This window comes from Pantherophis guttatus, chromosome 2 (genome assembly GCF_059756535.1).
Source record: "Pantherophis guttatus breed Tessera chromosome 2, ASM5975653v1, whole genome shotgun sequence".
NCBI lineage: Eukaryota > Metazoa > Chordata > Lepidosauria > Squamata > Colubridae > Pantherophis > Pantherophis guttatus.
The window spans coordinates 255,284,064-255,301,018 of NC_142064.1; the positions used below are offsets into that span (position 1 = coordinate 255,284,064).

Sequence of the window (16,955 nt, forward strand, 5' to 3'; positions counted from 1 at the left end):
GCTGAGTCACTGGACCACACCCCACAGGCTATAAAAGGGAGTGTGGTGGCCATTCGGACTCTGTGACGGACAAAGCTAATCTCTGGCAAGGCACTTTGCACCTTCGGACACAACACCTATTTGCTGTGGACTTAATTACAAACTGGACTATTCAAACTGTGTATTTTTGTCTGTGTTATCGGAGTAAAAGTTTTTGGCAGGCAGCCACGGAGTTGCTGCCAAGTTCCTTATCACTGACGTTGAGTGTTTGAAGAGTTTATTTAACCCTTGGCTGGCTGGTTGGGTGTGTGCGTGGTACGGGGACAGAACAATAGGTGTGTCGGACCGGTTGGCAAGAACTGGTAGTAAAACTGGCAGGAGGCTCCGCCCACTGACCCAGACATCATTATAGGTGATCTGTGCATCCGCGGGCGCGATGCGAACCGGTAGTAAAGGAAAGTAGAACCCACCTCTGGTGTGTGTGTAGATGTATAGGCCTTGACGTATGATTTAAAGAAGTTACAATGGACCCCCACCCAAAGGAGTTCAGAGTGCCAATGGCCATGCTGCCCCGTGGTTGCATGACTGCTTTTGGGGTGCTCGGCAGCCAGCCCACACTTATGGCCATGTGCAGCATCCCGCAATTACTTGACTGGAATTTATGCCCCATAGCTAACAATGGAGTAACATTACAATTGAAATGTTTGCTTAATGATTGCTACAAAAAAGTTGTAAAATTGGGCATGGTCATTTGATGGCCCGCTTTAAAATTGTCTTGATTTACAACCATAATTGCAGGCTCAATTAAGGTCATAAATCGAGGAATACACAAACCAGGGGTGAAATCAAGTAGGTCCTGGAGAACCGGTAGTGGAAATTTCGAGTAGTTCGGAGAACCGGCAAATACCACCTCTGGCTGGTCCCAGAGTGGGGTGGGACTGGAGATTTTGCAATATCTTTCCCCTGGAGTGGGGTGGGAATGGAGATTTTGCAGTATCCCTCCCCTGCCACGCCCACCAAGCCATGCCACGCCCACCAAGCCACGCCCACAGAACCAATAGTAAAAAAAAATTGGATTTCACCACTGACACAAACACACAAACATGCATATGCAGTATATACAGACACACACATACGTAAACATGTTTTCTATCCCATGTGGCTATGTATGAATAATGCCACAGATTGTAGCAAATCTGTGGCACCCAAACCAGACAGAATGGAGACAAGAGTTGAAGAAGTGGTAGTGGAAATTTTAAGTAGTTGGGAGAACCGGCAAATACCACCTCTGGCTGGCCCCAGAGTATGGAGGGAATGGAGTTTTTGCAATATCCTTCCCCCAGGAGTGGGGAGGGAATGGGGATTTTCCATTATCCTTCCCCTGGAGTGGGGTGGGAATGGAGATTTTGCAGTATCCATTTCCTCCCATGCCCACTAAGCCACACCCACAGAAGCGGTAGTAAAAAAATTTGGATTTCACCACTGAAACAGCTCCTTAACAAAGGACAAGAGAAATATATTTAAACAATCATGTTAGTTTTTGCATTTTTGCTCTCCAATTCTGTCCCTTCTCAGTACAGTACCTCTGACATGGTTTTCTGTGTTTTTCATACTGTTTTTCCATTCCTCCACTTTCTGAGGTATTTCCTCTTCAGGACTGGGCTAATATTTTTCTCCTACCATCTAATACGAGTTTTAAAATCTTCTCCTTCAAAATCTCAGTCCCTGATCGGCCTTCCTAACTAATTAATGTTCATCTGAGCTCTCTTCTGTTTTTAAACTGACCTGCTAACACATCTATCAGCAGATACTTAAGGAATTATCTTTTCAGGGCAATTTCTTTTGTGATGTCTCTTTCTATCTTAGTTCTGTAATTTAAAAACCCTGATTTGTTCCAGCTGAGCAGAGAGACTCCTGTGTTCCCAGGAAGACGGGTTTCCATTTCCTGGAAGGTCACAAATCCTGGTGCACCTAAATATTATGGACTAAAAGTGATCAGTCTTCCCCGAATTCCAGCCGACATCTCCAACGCCAGGTAATTTTTCTAAGTGTTCATGATAAGCAACATTAGAAGTTATTTTTCTTATGTTGAGGGTTGATATATAGTGTTTCCTGCTTGCGTGCCTAGAGTCAAAACCGCTTAAGTTTCAAAATTACTCTGCAGACAAGAATGAAATATTCTGCCCTTTTAATATTTCCTAAAATATTTCATTTTTCTAGGAGAGGGGTGGGTGCTAACTTCCTACAGTATCTAAGATAAAGTTTCAGAGCTCTGCGTAACTCTCTGTCCTTTACGTCTGGCAGGGAAAAAGTGAAGCATAGAAAATAAGGATTCATTTGACCATTCCTCTGTAATAAAGATGAAAACATTTTTTTTTCTGACTTGGAAATGTAATTTTGATTACTCTCTCAAAGGTATGCAATTGATTGCATATATCTTCAGTCATTGCTTTGTCTCTTTTGATAGTTCTTTATATTTCTTCAGAGGAAATGCAATATACTGTATATAAAATTCCAGTTTTTTTCCATCCCATCCCATAACAGACCTGCTCAGCTTAGTTTTAGCACCACCTGTCCTCAAGGCCTGTTCTTGGGACATAAACATACCTTTGCATTCCGGTAAAGCAGTGTTTCTCAACCTTGGCAACTTCAAGATGCAACTTCAAGATGGAATTCAACTCCCAGAATTCCCCAGGCAGAATGCTGTCAGATAAATTCTGGAAGTGGAAGTCCAGACACCTTAAATTTGCAAGGATGAGAAATGCTTTGGTAAAGGGAGCCTTTGACTCACTGATATGGGGCTTAATATAACTCCCAGCATTCTTTTCCCATGCCCACTTTGGATGGAAATTATGGATCAGTAATATCCTAAAGTGCCACAGGCTAGCCATCTTGCTCTTGTAAAGGTGGAGCTGCATCTAGGAGTGTATGCTTAATAGACTAACAGAGTTGGGACCTTGGAGGCAGTGGTGGGTTGCTACCGGTTCGCTCCAGATTGGACGAACTGGTAGCAGCAGCGGTGGGAGGCTTCACCCACCTGGCCGGACATCTCTGCACATGCACAGACGTGTCGTGCCCACGAGCAAACCGGTAACAACCGAACACACTACTGCTTGGAGGTCTTCTAGTCCAACCCCCTGCTCAGGCAGGAAACTCTATACCATTTCATATAAATGGTTGCCCAATCTCTTCTTAAAAACCTCCAATGTTCGAGAATTCACAACTTCTGGAGGCAAGTTGTTCCACTGATTAATTGTTCTCATGGTCAGGAAATTTCTTCTTAATTCTAGGTTGGGTCTCTCTTTGATAAGTTTTCATCCCGTGCTTCTTATCCTGCCTTTAGGTGCTTTGGAAAATAGGTTGACTCCCTCTTCTTTGTGGCAGCCCCTGAGATATTGGAACACTGCTATCATGTCTCCCCTAGTCCTTCTTTTCATAAACTAGACATACCCAGTTCCTGTAATCGTTCTTTGTGTTTTACCCTCCAGCCCTCTAATCCTCTTTGTTGTTCTTCTCTGCACTCTTTCTAGAGTCTCAGCATCTTTTTAATAACATGGCACGAAAACTGGATGCAGTATTCCAAGTGTGGCCTTACGAAGGCATTATAAAGTGGTATTAACACTTCACTTGATCTTGATTCTATCCCTCTGTTAATGCAGCCTAGAACTGCATTGGCTTTTTGGGCAGCTGCAGCACACTGTTGGCTCATATCTAAATGGTTGTCCTCTAGGACTCCAAGATTCCTCTCACAGTTACTACTATTGCTTTTCAGATTGGTATCTCCAGATTCAATTATTTGCTGATACTGAAGGTTTGAGGGAATGTTTCAGATGGTCTATGGAGGCAGGTCCTATCAAGCTATATCCCCGACCCCATTTTTAATGTAAACTAGAGTGTCCAACAATCACCACACTATAAAAAAGAGACTCTAGAAAAAGTGCAGAGGAGAGCAACCAGGATGATTAGGGGACTGGAGACTAAAACATATGAAGAACGGTTACAGGAACTGGGCATGGCTAGTCTAGTGAAGAGAAGGACCAGGGGAGACATGATAGCAGTGTTCCAATATTTGAAGGGCTGCCACAGAGAGGGGGGGGGTCAAGCTGTTTTCCAAAGCACCTGAAGGCCAGACAAGGAATAATGGATGAAAACTGAACAAGGAGTAATTTAACCTGGAAATAAAGAAAAATTTTCTGACAGTGAGAACAATCAACCAGTGGAACAGCTTTGCCTTTGGAAGTTGTGGAAGCTTCAAGAAGAGATTGGACTCTTGGCCATTTGTCAGACATGGTGTAGGGTCTCCTGCTTGGGTAGGGGGTTGGACTAGATGACCTACAAGGTCCCTTCCAACTCTGTTAATCTGAATCGGAAGTATTGTCATTTTCAATTTTTCTTTCTTGCAGACTGCAGTTAGGCTTCAACCAAACAGGGACAGGACAGATATTCCTGAACATTCCTGATACAGCTCTACCTGGGTCACTGATTACAATAACCTTGCAGGCCAACTCTCTCAACTCCTCTGCAGATCCCGATTTTGCCCATATCGATCTTCTGGTGATGCCTCAACCTCCGGTGAGTCATGCCATGTTGAAGAAGGGAGCTACTTGGATGGTTTGAGAGGTCCTTCATTTCTACCGAAAACAATTTTATGGGATCAGATAGGAGAACCACCTCATGTAGTACTCTGCCTTAAGCAGTGAAGATTAGTAGAGTCTGCGACAGATGTCCAGCTCTGTCCTTAAGGACAGTGAGATACTGGCCTCTTCTCAGAATCTGCTGCCTTTGGCAACGTCAGATGGAGAATATCCATCTTGTTAGGACATGTTTGATCTGTGCGGTTTGGGTACTTCTTGACTGTAAGGTAAAGGTAAAGGTTCCCCTCGCACATATGTGCTAATCGTTCCCGACTCTAGGGGATGGTGCTCATCTCTGTTTCAAAGCCGAAGAGCCAGCGCTGTCCGAAGAAGTCTCCGTGGTCTTGTGGTCGGCATGACTAAACGCCAAAGGCGCACGGAACGCTGTTACCTTCCCACCAAAGGTGGTCCCTATTTTTCTACTTGCATTTTTTACGTGCTTTCGAACTGCTAGGTTGGCAGAAGCTGGGACAAGTAACGGGAGCTCACCCCGTTACGCGGCACTAGGGATTCAAACCACTGAACTACCGACCTTTTGATCGACAAGCTCAGTGTCTTAGCCACTGAGCCACTGCGTCCCTATCTTGACTGTAGCAGCTAGTTAAATGAATTAATGTGTGGGTGCCACTCTAAGTGAGTAGATCCTTCTTGACATCTTGAATTAAATACACAAGGGATTCTAGAACTAGAACCCACCACATCTGGAGGGCAACAAGTTGGGAAAGATTGATAAACTTCTGCTCACTTTTTATAAACATCTAAGATATGGAGCCTAGGGGAATTCACTGGATACCCCACTGGGCTGCATGCATTCTTAAGCAATGCAGTAAACTAGCAATATTTTTAATCATATGGGCAAGTGGCTTTGAATGACAGTGCAATCAACTTGCATCTGCTTTTCCCAGGTGTATTATTTAAGACTACAATACTTAAATCAATTGACTGTGCATTGCAATTGCCAGTCCAATGTTTGATTTATTGCAGGGGTGTCAAACTCTATTTCATTGAAGGCGGCATCAGGATTGTGTTTAACTTTGGGGGGCCGTGATAAGTGTGGCCAGGGGGCATGGCCAGTTCGACATCACTCATGTTGGGGGCACCTGTGGTGGCCAAGTGCTAAGGCAGGACTTCCCTCAGACCCTCCCTCACTCTCATCATAATCTCCTCTCTCTCTCTCTCCCTCCCTCCCTCCCTCCCTCTTTCCTTCCTTCCTTCCTTCCTTCCTTCCTTCCTTCCTTCCTTCCTTCCTTCCTTCCTTCCTTCTCTTCTTTTTCCTTCCCTCTTCATTCTCCCTTTTTCTTCCTTCCCCTTTCCTTATTTTTCCTTCCTTGCTCTCTTCCCATCTTCCCATCTTTTTCTTTGTCGTTCCTCTTTTCCTTTCTCCTTTCCTGTCCCTTCTTGCATGCTCAAGAGGGGAAACATTTCTTCTTTTGTTTTTAGTTTGTTTTGTTAGCCCTCTACCAGTGAAAATGGAGCTTGGGGGGGGGCTGTGTGCACCCCCCAGGCCCCGTTTTTGGCCGCGACAGCCTCCTGCAGCCCTTTGCTGGTGAAAACAGGCCCCGTGCAGCCCTCCCGAGCTCCGTTTTTGCTGACAAAGGCATCACAGGCTGATCTTTTGCTGTTTCCAGGGCGGTCCCACAGGCCAGATCTAAGCAGCCCACGGGCCTTGAGTTTGTCATCCCTGATCTATTGCAACTTGTCTCTTTTGTTCTTTAATCATAGGTGGAGACAATCTCATCTCCAGTATGCAATGTCACATCTTCAGAGAATTCCTGTGGTCCACCACAGTCCCCTTGTCGCAGCCAACGATGGACAGCCACCTTGCAGATCTGGGACAAAGCTGGCATTCACTCCGTACAGGTGGAAAACGGTCTGGTGCTTCCTCACCAAGCCCATGGGCTGGTGGAAATAGTCACTTACACCTCAGATTGTTGCTCACGGCAGGCGGAACTGGTGGTCACCAACCTTCTTGGGGAGAAATACCGATGCCAAGTTGAAGTAATGCCTCCTGCCCTTCCTGGCAAGACAGTAACCGCACCTCCAGATGATGTTAGGATGGTGGCAGATGCTGCTGGTGCTGCTGATATGGCTGTTGCTCCTTCTTCCATGATCTGGTGGTGGATCTCAACAATCTTGTTGGTCATTGTGTGGCTAGGACCATAAGGCTGCCATTTATGGGAGTAGTTCTCGGTGTTCTGGCTGCCCTCTGCTGGGAAATGATGGCATTTTACCTTATTGGAGAGTGAAGTTACAAAGAGAGGATGGACTGAGCAGGAGAGCAAAATCTAACATTGGATGAGGAAGGAAAGGAAAGGAAGGGAAGGGAAGGGAAGGGAAGGGAAGGGAAGGAAGGAAGGAAGGAAGGAAGGAAGGAAGGAAGGAAGGAAGGAAGGAAGGAAGGAAGGAAGGAAGTCCTCAAAGGACCATTGTAGGATGTCACATTGGAGTCCTGGTCAGTGTGACGGGAAAGTCACTAAAATTCTCCTACCTGATTGGAAGAGCTGAGCTAGAGAGAGAACACGAATTTTTTTTCTTTAATGGGGTAGTAGAGCATCCATTAACACAATCTTGTGGCTTTTGACCAGGTAGCCAGGACTGTTCATCTATCAGGTGGTGTTTTCTAACTATGAGCTTGCTCTCTACTGTGAGATGGGCTCCTTGAAAAGTTTTTTAACTGGACGTGGTAGGATAGTTGTTCTGATCACTATGCAGAGGATGGGCTTTAGCCCTAGGATGTGATTTCCCAACAGGAATTGTCCAAAGGCCTATGTGGGGCCTGAACCCACAGTCTTGCTGCTAGTAATCACATGCCTTGATGGACAGTACTAGTGTTTGGGGTTGCTAGTCCTACAGGCTAAGCATGCTTACTCCTATCTTTTGGCATCATTCCATTCTGGATGACTCTGCCAAGTGTGCATGGAGTCTGCTGCAATTCTTTCAGCTTCTCCGAATGTCTCTGGTCTTCAGTGTAGGTGTTTACTCCTTTCTGATCATAGGAACATGCTGCCAGTTCCACCTCTTTGCTCTTAACTCCCTAGAAATGGGATTAATTATGTTTTGGAGCTGCTTGTGCTAAAACAGCTGTCAAGAGTGTTTACAGCATGACTACTATTTTGAGACAACCCAGGAGCAAAATACAGGACACAGAGGTTTTGTCATTACAAACAGTGATTTATATACAAGACTTCTATATACAGACGTACACATGGTAGGCACATACCAAGCAAGCAAGCAATCTTCAACTCTACACGGAGAGCTACAATGCAGATAGAACACGACGAGGAGAGAGATACACGAGGGGAGAGAGAGACGCCCTCTAATGGCCTCCCTTATATACATAGCTTCTTAAAGCGGCAATATCCCTGCTGACTCATCCTCAGTCTTAAAGGGGCAATAACCCTGCTGACTCATCTTCAGTTCATCATCCTGGTCCACAGCCTTACAACGGCTGGTCAGCTTTAAATCTGCATTACACTGACAACAGCCTTCCCCAACGTGGTCTCTTTGAGGTGCGTTGGAACATGAAAAGAACATAACTAAAAGACACAAGGGGGAAATTTGGGGAAATTTGAAATGAAGGCTCATAGAAGGTAGAAGTTCAACCACAGCATGTTCTGGAAAGCTGGTGGATAATTCCTTGTGGTACACCCCATGCCTAAATGCAGATACATCTCAATGTTTACTCCATAGTGATTGTGCTTTTGATATAGAAATGATTACAGGTAGGTCAATGACACTGTAATGATTAAACTGTGAACAGATAGGCATATACGCTAACATTTACAGAATTTTTACGTAGGCAACCAACATTCTCTGAAGCGTAGAGAGCATTAATTCAGAATATCTAGAGTGCCACTTTGTAGCATCCTTTAGGAAGAGAATGTTGTAATATTGAAGAGAGAGAATGGTTTGGGTTGTAAAATACGTATCTAAGTGCTAAGGCTAACACTTAAGTGCTACTATTGGTAACCTTCCAGCTTCTCTATATAGAAAAACAGATCCAAGGGGATTCTAGGGAAAAGGTTTTTGAAGTGGATAAAATGTTTTTTTTTTTCCAATTCAGTGAATTTTGAATATTTTTTTCTGGGAGTGAAAAAACACAGCATTGTTTTTATAACTTAGAATAATAGATGTCTATGGAGATTCTCAGCCATCCAGGTCATGGTTGTCCCAAAGGTGCTTTTCCAAGAGGCAATTGGACTTTCTTGCTTTTCTTTGAAGATGTTTCGCTTCTCATCCAAGAAGCTTCTTCATCTCTGACCATTCACCACCATCCATTGAGAGCTGAAGAAGCTTCTTGGATGAGAAGCAAAACGTCTTCAGAGAAAAACCAGAAAGTCCAATTGCCTCTTGAAGAGGCAACCTTTGGGATATAAAATAATAGAGTTGGAAGGGACTTCAGAGGTCTTCTAGTCCAACCCCCCATTCAAGAAGGAGGCCCTATACCATTTCGGACAAATGGTTGTCCAGTTTCTTTTTTAAAGCCTCCAGTGATGGAGCACCCACAACTTCTGAAGGCAATCTATTCCATTGCTTGCTTGCTCTCACCATTAGAAAATTTCTCCTTAGTTCTAGGTTGCTTTTCTCCTTGGTTAGTTTCCATCCATTGTTTCTCATCTTGTGTTTTGGTGCTTTGGAAAATAGTTTGACCCCTCCTCTTTGTAGAAGCCCCTGAGATATTGGAACACTGCTATCATGTCTCCCCTAGTCCTTCTTTTCATTAAACTAGACATCCCCAGTTCCTGCAACTGTTCTTTGTATGTTTTAGCCTCCAGCCCTCTAATCATCTTTGTTACTCTTTTCTGCACTCTTTCTTTACATCTTTAGTATAATATGGTGAATACAGTATTCCAAGGTTTTGTAAAGTGGTACTGATACTTCTCGTGACCTTGACTCTGTCCCTCTATCAATGCAGCCTAGGATTGCATTGACTTTTTTGGTTGCTGCTACAGACTGTTTTTTTGTGTGTTTTGGCTGCTCCTGCAATAGCAATAGCACTTAGACTTATATACCGCTTCACAGTGCTTTACAGCCCTCTCTAAGCAGTTTAGAGTCAGCCTATTGCCCCCCAACAATCTGGGCCCTCATTTTACTGACCTTGGAAGGATGAAAGGCTCTAGTCAACCTTGAGTCGGTCAAGACTCCGTTGTTACATCCCCTAACCCCCACAGCTTCAACCCTACGCACAGTCACTCATGCCCTTGTCACCTCCTGTCTGGACTATTGTAGCTCTCTACATGGGGCTCCCCTTGAGGAGCACTCAGAGGCTCCAACTGGCGCAGAGTGCGGTCGCGCGGGTGGTTATGGGAGCGTCGTGGGGTTCCCATGTAACACCTCTCCTGCGCGAGCTGCACTGGCTCCCGGTGGTCTTCTGGGTGCGCTTCAAGGTTTTGGTTATCACCTTTAGAGCTCTCCATGGCTTAGGATCTGGTTATTTACGGGACCGCTTGCTACCACCAATAGCCTCCCACCGGCCAGTACGCTCCCATAGAGAGGGGCTCCTCCGGGTGCCGTCAGCCAAACAATGTCGACTAGTGGCCCCTAGGGGGAGAGCTTTATCTGTGGGGGCACCTACGATCTGGAACGAGCTCCCCCCGGAGATACGGAGGATCCCGGATCTGCGCACTTCTTTTCCCCTTTTAAATGTAAATTTTAATTTGTTTTTAAATTATTGGGTATTTTAAATTTGTCTCAGCCAAATTATTTAATTCGTTTTTATTCTATTTTAAATTTTTGTATTTATGTGTTTTATTCTGTGGCTGTTCACCGCCCTGAGTCCTTCGGGAGTAGGGCGGTATATAAATCCAATAAAAACAAAACAAACAAAACAAACCTTAAACTGTCTACCGAGGACCTCACCACATTCCTAAGAGGTCCGTCAAGCGGGGCGTGCATAAGCACACCATCGTGCCTATCGTCCCTGTCCTACTGTCCCCATTTACTTGTATTTATTCCTTGTTTCATGTCCATGTTTATAGTTATATTTTTATCTAGAACATGTTCGACAAATTAAATAAATAAAAATAAATAAAATAAAGATCGAACTCCTGGCAATCAGCAGAATTAGCCTGCAATACTGCACTCTAACCACTGTGCCACCATGGCTCGGTGCACACACCCCTTTTGATCCTTCTTATCTTCGGAGTAGCCAAAAGAGCTTGTTAATTTAATTGCTTTTCCAGGCCAGAATCCTTGGTGGTTACAGGTAGTGCTTTCATGTGTTGTGCTGGCCTCTCTTTGTATTACTCCATGGCAGAATCTAGGAATAACCTCTTTGGCTTGATTTTTACTATTGGGCTGAATAAAGATGGAATTTTGTGCGTCTTACAAAGTTCTCCTCTTTACACAAGAGCCTCCCAGGTGATGATGGGGCCATCGGTCACAGAATTGTTGCATCTACCGTATTTTTCGGACTATAAGACACTCTGGACTATAAGACGCACCAACCTTTTTTGGAGAAGAAAACAAGAAAAAAACATCTGCCTCTGCCTCCCAGCAATTTTTCTCCTTGCAGCAAACAGCCTGCTTTAGTTTCAGTTTCATTTTCAGCAGAGATTGATTAGCACAAGAAAACAAAAATTTGCCTCCCAGCAATTTGCCTCCTTGCAAATTGAGGCCCGCACAGCAATAGGCAATGGCAATCCCTGCAGCCTGAAACAGCTGAGGGTCGGAAGGCCGATCCAACCGACAATCAGCTGCTTGTGCTAATCAGGCTGTGCTGAAGCTGAAACAGGCTGTTTGCTGCAAGGAGGTAAATTGCTGGGAGGCAGAGGCCAAAGGGTGGGAGCCGGCGGGTGGGCGGGGTTACATTCGGTATATAAGATGCACCCAAATTTTCACCCTCTTTTGAGGGGGGGGGGAGTGCGTCTTATACTCCAAAAAATATGGTAATTATTCACCCAGTCTCTTAACCACTTTGAATCTCCATTAATTTATTCTCTCCAGATATCGTTATTTCACAGAAGTGAAATTATTCATGATGTATATCCATTCCACTGAACCCTGGAGAACCCCTTACACATTCCCATTTCCCTGGTCAATGCACCAAAATTCAAAGATGTGGGGTGGGGGGAACCTGGATGGTGCAAGATCTGGACTAAGAGGAGAGTCAATCCATTATTGTGCTTTGGGAAGGAAGCTAGCAGTCTTCATCCATTAGATCAATGTTTCTCAACCTTGGGAGTTTTTGAAAATGTGTGGACTTCTTTAGAGATCGTTGAGCAGGACTCTGGATCTCAGGCTTCTTCTGTGTTGCTGGTGCTACAAATGAAGTCCTAGAATGCCTTTCTTAAGTTTCTTCTTAGATCTGGCCTTGGATAATTGTGCTCCACAGGCTTTTGCGATCTAACTTTCCCCTTTTCCATGACTGGCTGCTCCAAACTGCCTCTGAACTAAAATCCCCTTTGCCTTTTGATCTTTCTTATCTTTGGAATAGCCGAAAGAGCTAATTTAATTCAGGGAGCTTTTCCGGGTCAGATTCCTTAATGGTCACAGATAGTCCTTGATATTCAACCCTAATGGAGTCTTAGGGACGTGGTGGCTCAGTGGCTAAGACGCTGAGCTTGTCGATTGAAAGGTTGGCAATTCAGCGGTTCGAATCCCTAGTGCCGCGTAACGGGGTGAGCTCCCGTTACTTGTCTCAGCTTCTGCCAACCTAGCAGTTTGAAAGCACATAAAAATGCAAGTAGAAAAATAGGGACCACCTTTGGTGGGAAGGTAACAGCGTTCCATGTGCATTTGGTGTTTAGTTATGACGGCCACATGACCACAGAAACGTCTTCGGACAGCGCTGGCTCTTTGGCTTTGAAACGGAATTGAGCACCACCCTCTAGAGTCGGGAATGACTAGCACATATGTGCGAGGGAAACCTTTCCCTTTACCTTAATGGAGCCTGTCCATTATAGTCAGAAATGTTTGGAAAAACAGGTCGGTCACATGATTGACCTGATTTCACAATCTTTTTTTTTTTTTTTTTGCTTTGCAGCAATTGTGAAGCAAAGCCAGGCTTTGCAAGTTGCGTAGTTTTGCTAAAAACTGGAAGTTAAGCACCGGTTTTCAGCCAAACTGTGGTAAAGTGTGGTCATGTGACTGTGGGATGTTGCAAATACCTGTAAAGCAAAAGTTATGTGACCAGAGAAACTTCAAATCTGGGCCCTAAGTATCCCAGAATAGGTCCATCATAACTTTTAAGTCACTAAACAACCAGTCATAAAAGTCAAGGACTATCTGTTTCTCCACAGGCAACGCCCCTGGAAGTAGAATTCGGCCAGAGCTTTCACCCTGAATTTCTTTCAACAGCTCTGAATAAAAAAAAGTAAGCCTTAGACCAGATCCTATTCTGGACTTTTTAAGACTTAATCTAGGTGTTTATGTAGTCTCCAGGTGATGCCTGTTTGCACGAATCCATTCCCGTTCCCCGAAGTCTTTCCTAATAAATATGATCGATATATTTTTTTTTAACCTACTGACAAATCTCTTTATATTTGTATGCAAATTATTTTTTTATTTCCAGATTTTTCTGTTTTAGTTGTACTGTCTATGGCGGGCGTCTTTTGCGAGTATTGAAAATAGAGATTTATGTAAGTGTTGTTTTGGAAATTTGAGCTCAATAAAGTGAATCTCAATTCATTGGCTTCTTTCGTATTTATTGTTCTGCCAGGAATGTTTGCATGAGGGAAGACATGGATCGCTTTATCATCACCCATTATTCCTTACGCAGCCCTAAGAACCAGTTCAAAGATAGTCCAAGATATGTTAAATGTTTTAATGACACCCTCGGTTCAACAGATTTCAAGAGGTTTACCTCAGAATAAATACAAAATTATTTTTTAAAAGAAAATAATAATAGCTCAATAATTAGGGGGCCTGGGGGAAGGGAAAGGAGAAAGCACTAATACAAGTAATCCTCGACTTAAAACAGCTCATTTAGTGACCAATGTTACAACGGCACTGAAAATTGTGATTTATGACCACTTTTAATGGCATCTCCATGGTCACGTGATCAAAATTCAGACGCTTGGCAACTGACTCACACTTAATGACCGTTGCAGTATCCTGCATCTGTGATCCTCATCTGCGACCTTCTTGACTAGCAAAATCGATGGGGAAGCCAGATTCACTTAACAATAGAAATTTGGGAGAATAACAGAAGTTAAGCGTGACTAACTTAACCGCAGTGGTTCATTTAACCACTGCTGCAAGCAAGGTTGTAAAATGGGGGCAAAACTCGCTTTACCGACGTCTCACTTAACAACAGAAATTTGGGGCTCAATTGTAGTCGTAAGCTGAGGACTATCAGCAATGTGATATTGTACTCTGAACTGGTTTGGGATTTTTCCTCATGCGGTTTATATTCAAGCCAGCAGGGAGTTGACAGCAACTAATGAAGGAGAAATCAACTAGAAAGTTTACCAAGGATTGATTTTAAAATGACTCGCTCAGTGCACTAGGCCCGACAGTGAGACAGGCCAGTGGTGCAGAACGTAGTTTCGATAGGCAAATAATTACCTCTCTTCAGGTACTCAAGTCACCCTGCACAGCGAGAAACCCCATCTTAAAAAGCATGGTTGACAGGTGGCTGTCGGACTTGCAACAAAAAATAATTAATTCCATGCACCAGGAGTTCTCCATGATTTGTCACAGAAAGAATCTAGAGTCTTTGTTCACTTGCACAGCGTGAATAAGCGCTGGTAACTATTTAGTTCTTCCTATGATTTGAGCACCTGCCCACGAGGGAGAAAACCTTCAATTGTCCTTCCCTCTACCGGCATTAAATAATCTTTCTCGCCGTACTTAGACAGCATCTAGTAGTTGGGGATGTCAATAGTGGGTGGTTGTTTTTTTTTAGCTAGGCTCCTCTGGCCATCAGAAGGAAGGAACCTATACCAGTAGTTCTCAACCTGTGGGTCGGGACCCCTTTGGGGGTCGAACGACCCTTTCACAGGGGTCGCCTAAGACCATCCGAAAACACATATTTTCAATGGTTTTAGGAATAATTTTATGGTTGGGGGTCACTACAACATGAGGAACTGTATTAAAGGGTCGCAGCGTTAGGAAGGTTGAGACCCACTGTCCTATACAGTGGTGGGTTGCCCCGGTTCGGATCGGTTCGCAAGAACCGGTAGTAAAACTGGTGGGAGGCCCCGCCCACTACCCTAGATGTCATCATCGGCGATCTGCGCATGCGCAGAAACTTCTGTGCATGTGCAGAAGCAAGGTGTGTGCACGAAGCGAGTGCACATAATCCCGTTGCAAACCGGTAGTAAAGGTAATTAGAACCCACCCCTGATCCTATATAATTCTTTTTTCTTAGTTTCATGGCTGTTCTTATTTTATATATAAATTGAACTATCTCCCAGGGCTAGCTCCTAATTTCAATCTGCCCAGCACAAAACTTCTAGGACAGAAGTGTCAAATTCACGTCGTCACATCAGCATCAGGTGATGTATCGGGACTTTTTTTCCCCCCTTCACTAAACTGGGCATGAGTGTGGTCAGCGTGTGATGCATCCGGCCTGCAGGCCGGGAGTTTGACAACCCTGTTCTAGGAGAATCTAAAGATTTATCCATTTGGGGAAATTGAGGTGGATATCGGCTCATCAAATGCAATTTCTCTGTGGCAGTGCCAGTACTTTGCAATACGTTTTTCTGCGAATCTCAAGCAGCCCTCTTCATATTAGGTTTTAGGAAGTTATTAGAAAGTTATTAGTCTAAGAGGAATTTTGTGTTTGAATGCAAGCTATTAATTCATTGTCAATTTTATTTTTTCTCCTTGGAACTCAGGTTTTAAGACACAAATCTTGTGGTTTTAGTTTTTAAACACTTATTTTTGAGTGTACCCTGAATCAGTGGTGGGTTGCCCCCGGTTCACAGCGGTTCCCAAGAACTGGTAGTAAAACCGGCGGGAGGCCCTGCCCTCTGCCCCGGATGTCGTCATCGGCAATCTGCGCATGCACAGAAGCAAGGCGCACGCGCTTGCTTCGCACACACGATCCCATTGTGAACTGGTAGTAAAGGTAAGTAGAACCCACCCCTGCCCTGGATGCAGTGGTGGGATTCAGCCAGTTCTCACCACTTCGGGAGAACCAGTTGTTAACTTTCTGAGCAGTTTGGCAAACTGGTTGTTGGAAGAAATTATTAAGGCAGAGAACCGGTTGTTAAATTACCTGAATCCCACCACTGCCTGGATGTTTTATTGCAAATTACTGATTATGACCCGTTTTTTTTTATTATTATTATTTGATTTATATGCCGTCCTTCTCCGGAGACTCAGGGTGGCTTACAATGCGTTAAGCAATAGCCTTCATACTTTTGTATATTTATACAAAGTCAGCTTATTGCCCCCACAAACTGGGTCCTCATTTCACCTACCTTAGAAAGGATGGAAGGCTGAGTCAACCTTGAGCCTTGGAGAGATTCGAACCAGCAGTAAATTGCAGGCAGCTGTGTTAATAGCAGGGTGCGTAGACCACTGTACTATCAAGGCTCTTTGAGGGTCACAGCACATTGCTGTGGGCTAATCCAAATAAATAACCAAATAAACTTTAGAAGGTCATGAGAAAGGAATTGTTTGAAGAACAAAAGAATAAAAGAAGGAAGAAAGTAATAGAAAAATTATCAAATGAAATCAGGAAAGCAAAAAATTATGAAACTGTAAACATACCTACGTGCAGGATTGATCTAGAATAGTGTTTCTCAATTTTGGCACCTTCAAGATGTGTGAGTTTCAACTCCCAGAATTCCCCAGCCAACACGCTGGGTTGAAATCCATTCATCTTAAAAACTGCCAAGTGTTAAAAAATACTGATCTAGAAGCATTTGGATTCTAGAAACAATATTCCAAAATATGGAAAGGAAATACAGGCTGTAGGCCATGCTTCATAGTCCTCTTTTTTAAGCCATAAATATCTCTTGGTTTCATTTTCCTTAGCTACAGGAAAGTAATACTGTAGTCACTCACTCCGCCCCACTCCGGTATTAAATACAAAACTGAAGAACAGAACTATGGCTAGATATTGGCAAGTTATATCAAAGGAGAGATTGCAAAATGTGTAAACCAAGATCATCAACATATTTGGTCTCTGAATGAAAAGGCCTTTGATGAGTACTGTATGTGCTCTTTTTCTGGGTTGGAAAAAAATAATAATACAGCGGGAAGTTACTTCAGCACAGGTATCCTAGGGAAAAATGTACTGCCATGACGTGAATTCTGGGCTCCTGAACCTCTGATCCAGAGCTACAGAGTTCAAAGTCCTGAAGCTGTTGTAAGAGAAGGTTTTCAACCTCATAGCTGAAGTAAGAATCTGAAACATATCGGAACACAGGAGAGCAAGAAACCAAGCAG

The 16,955-nt window shown here is 43.9% G+C and overlaps 1 protein-coding gene across 3 annotated transcripts in view; it reads left to right on the forward strand.

The window, feature by feature from the left end:
- Positions 1 to 7,020, forward strand: part of VWA7 (von Willebrand factor A domain containing 7) — a 47,268-nt gene extending 40,248 nt beyond the window's left edge. For all 3 annotated transcript variants that reach the window (XM_034421552.3, XM_087888134.1, XM_034421553.3), the window contains exons 15-17: positions 1,878 to 2,014; positions 4,383 to 4,551; positions 6,336 to 7,020. In XM_034421552.3, coding sequence (XP_034277443.3) covers positions 1,878 to 2,014; positions 4,383 to 4,551; positions 6,336 to 6,776 — 747 coding nt within the window. In that variant the 3' untranslated portion in view covers positions 6,777 to 7,020. The remainder of the gene's footprint in view (positions 1 to 1,877; positions 2,015 to 4,382; positions 4,552 to 6,335) is intronic.
- The last annotated feature ends 9,935 nt before the right edge of the window (positions 7,021 to 16,955 follow it).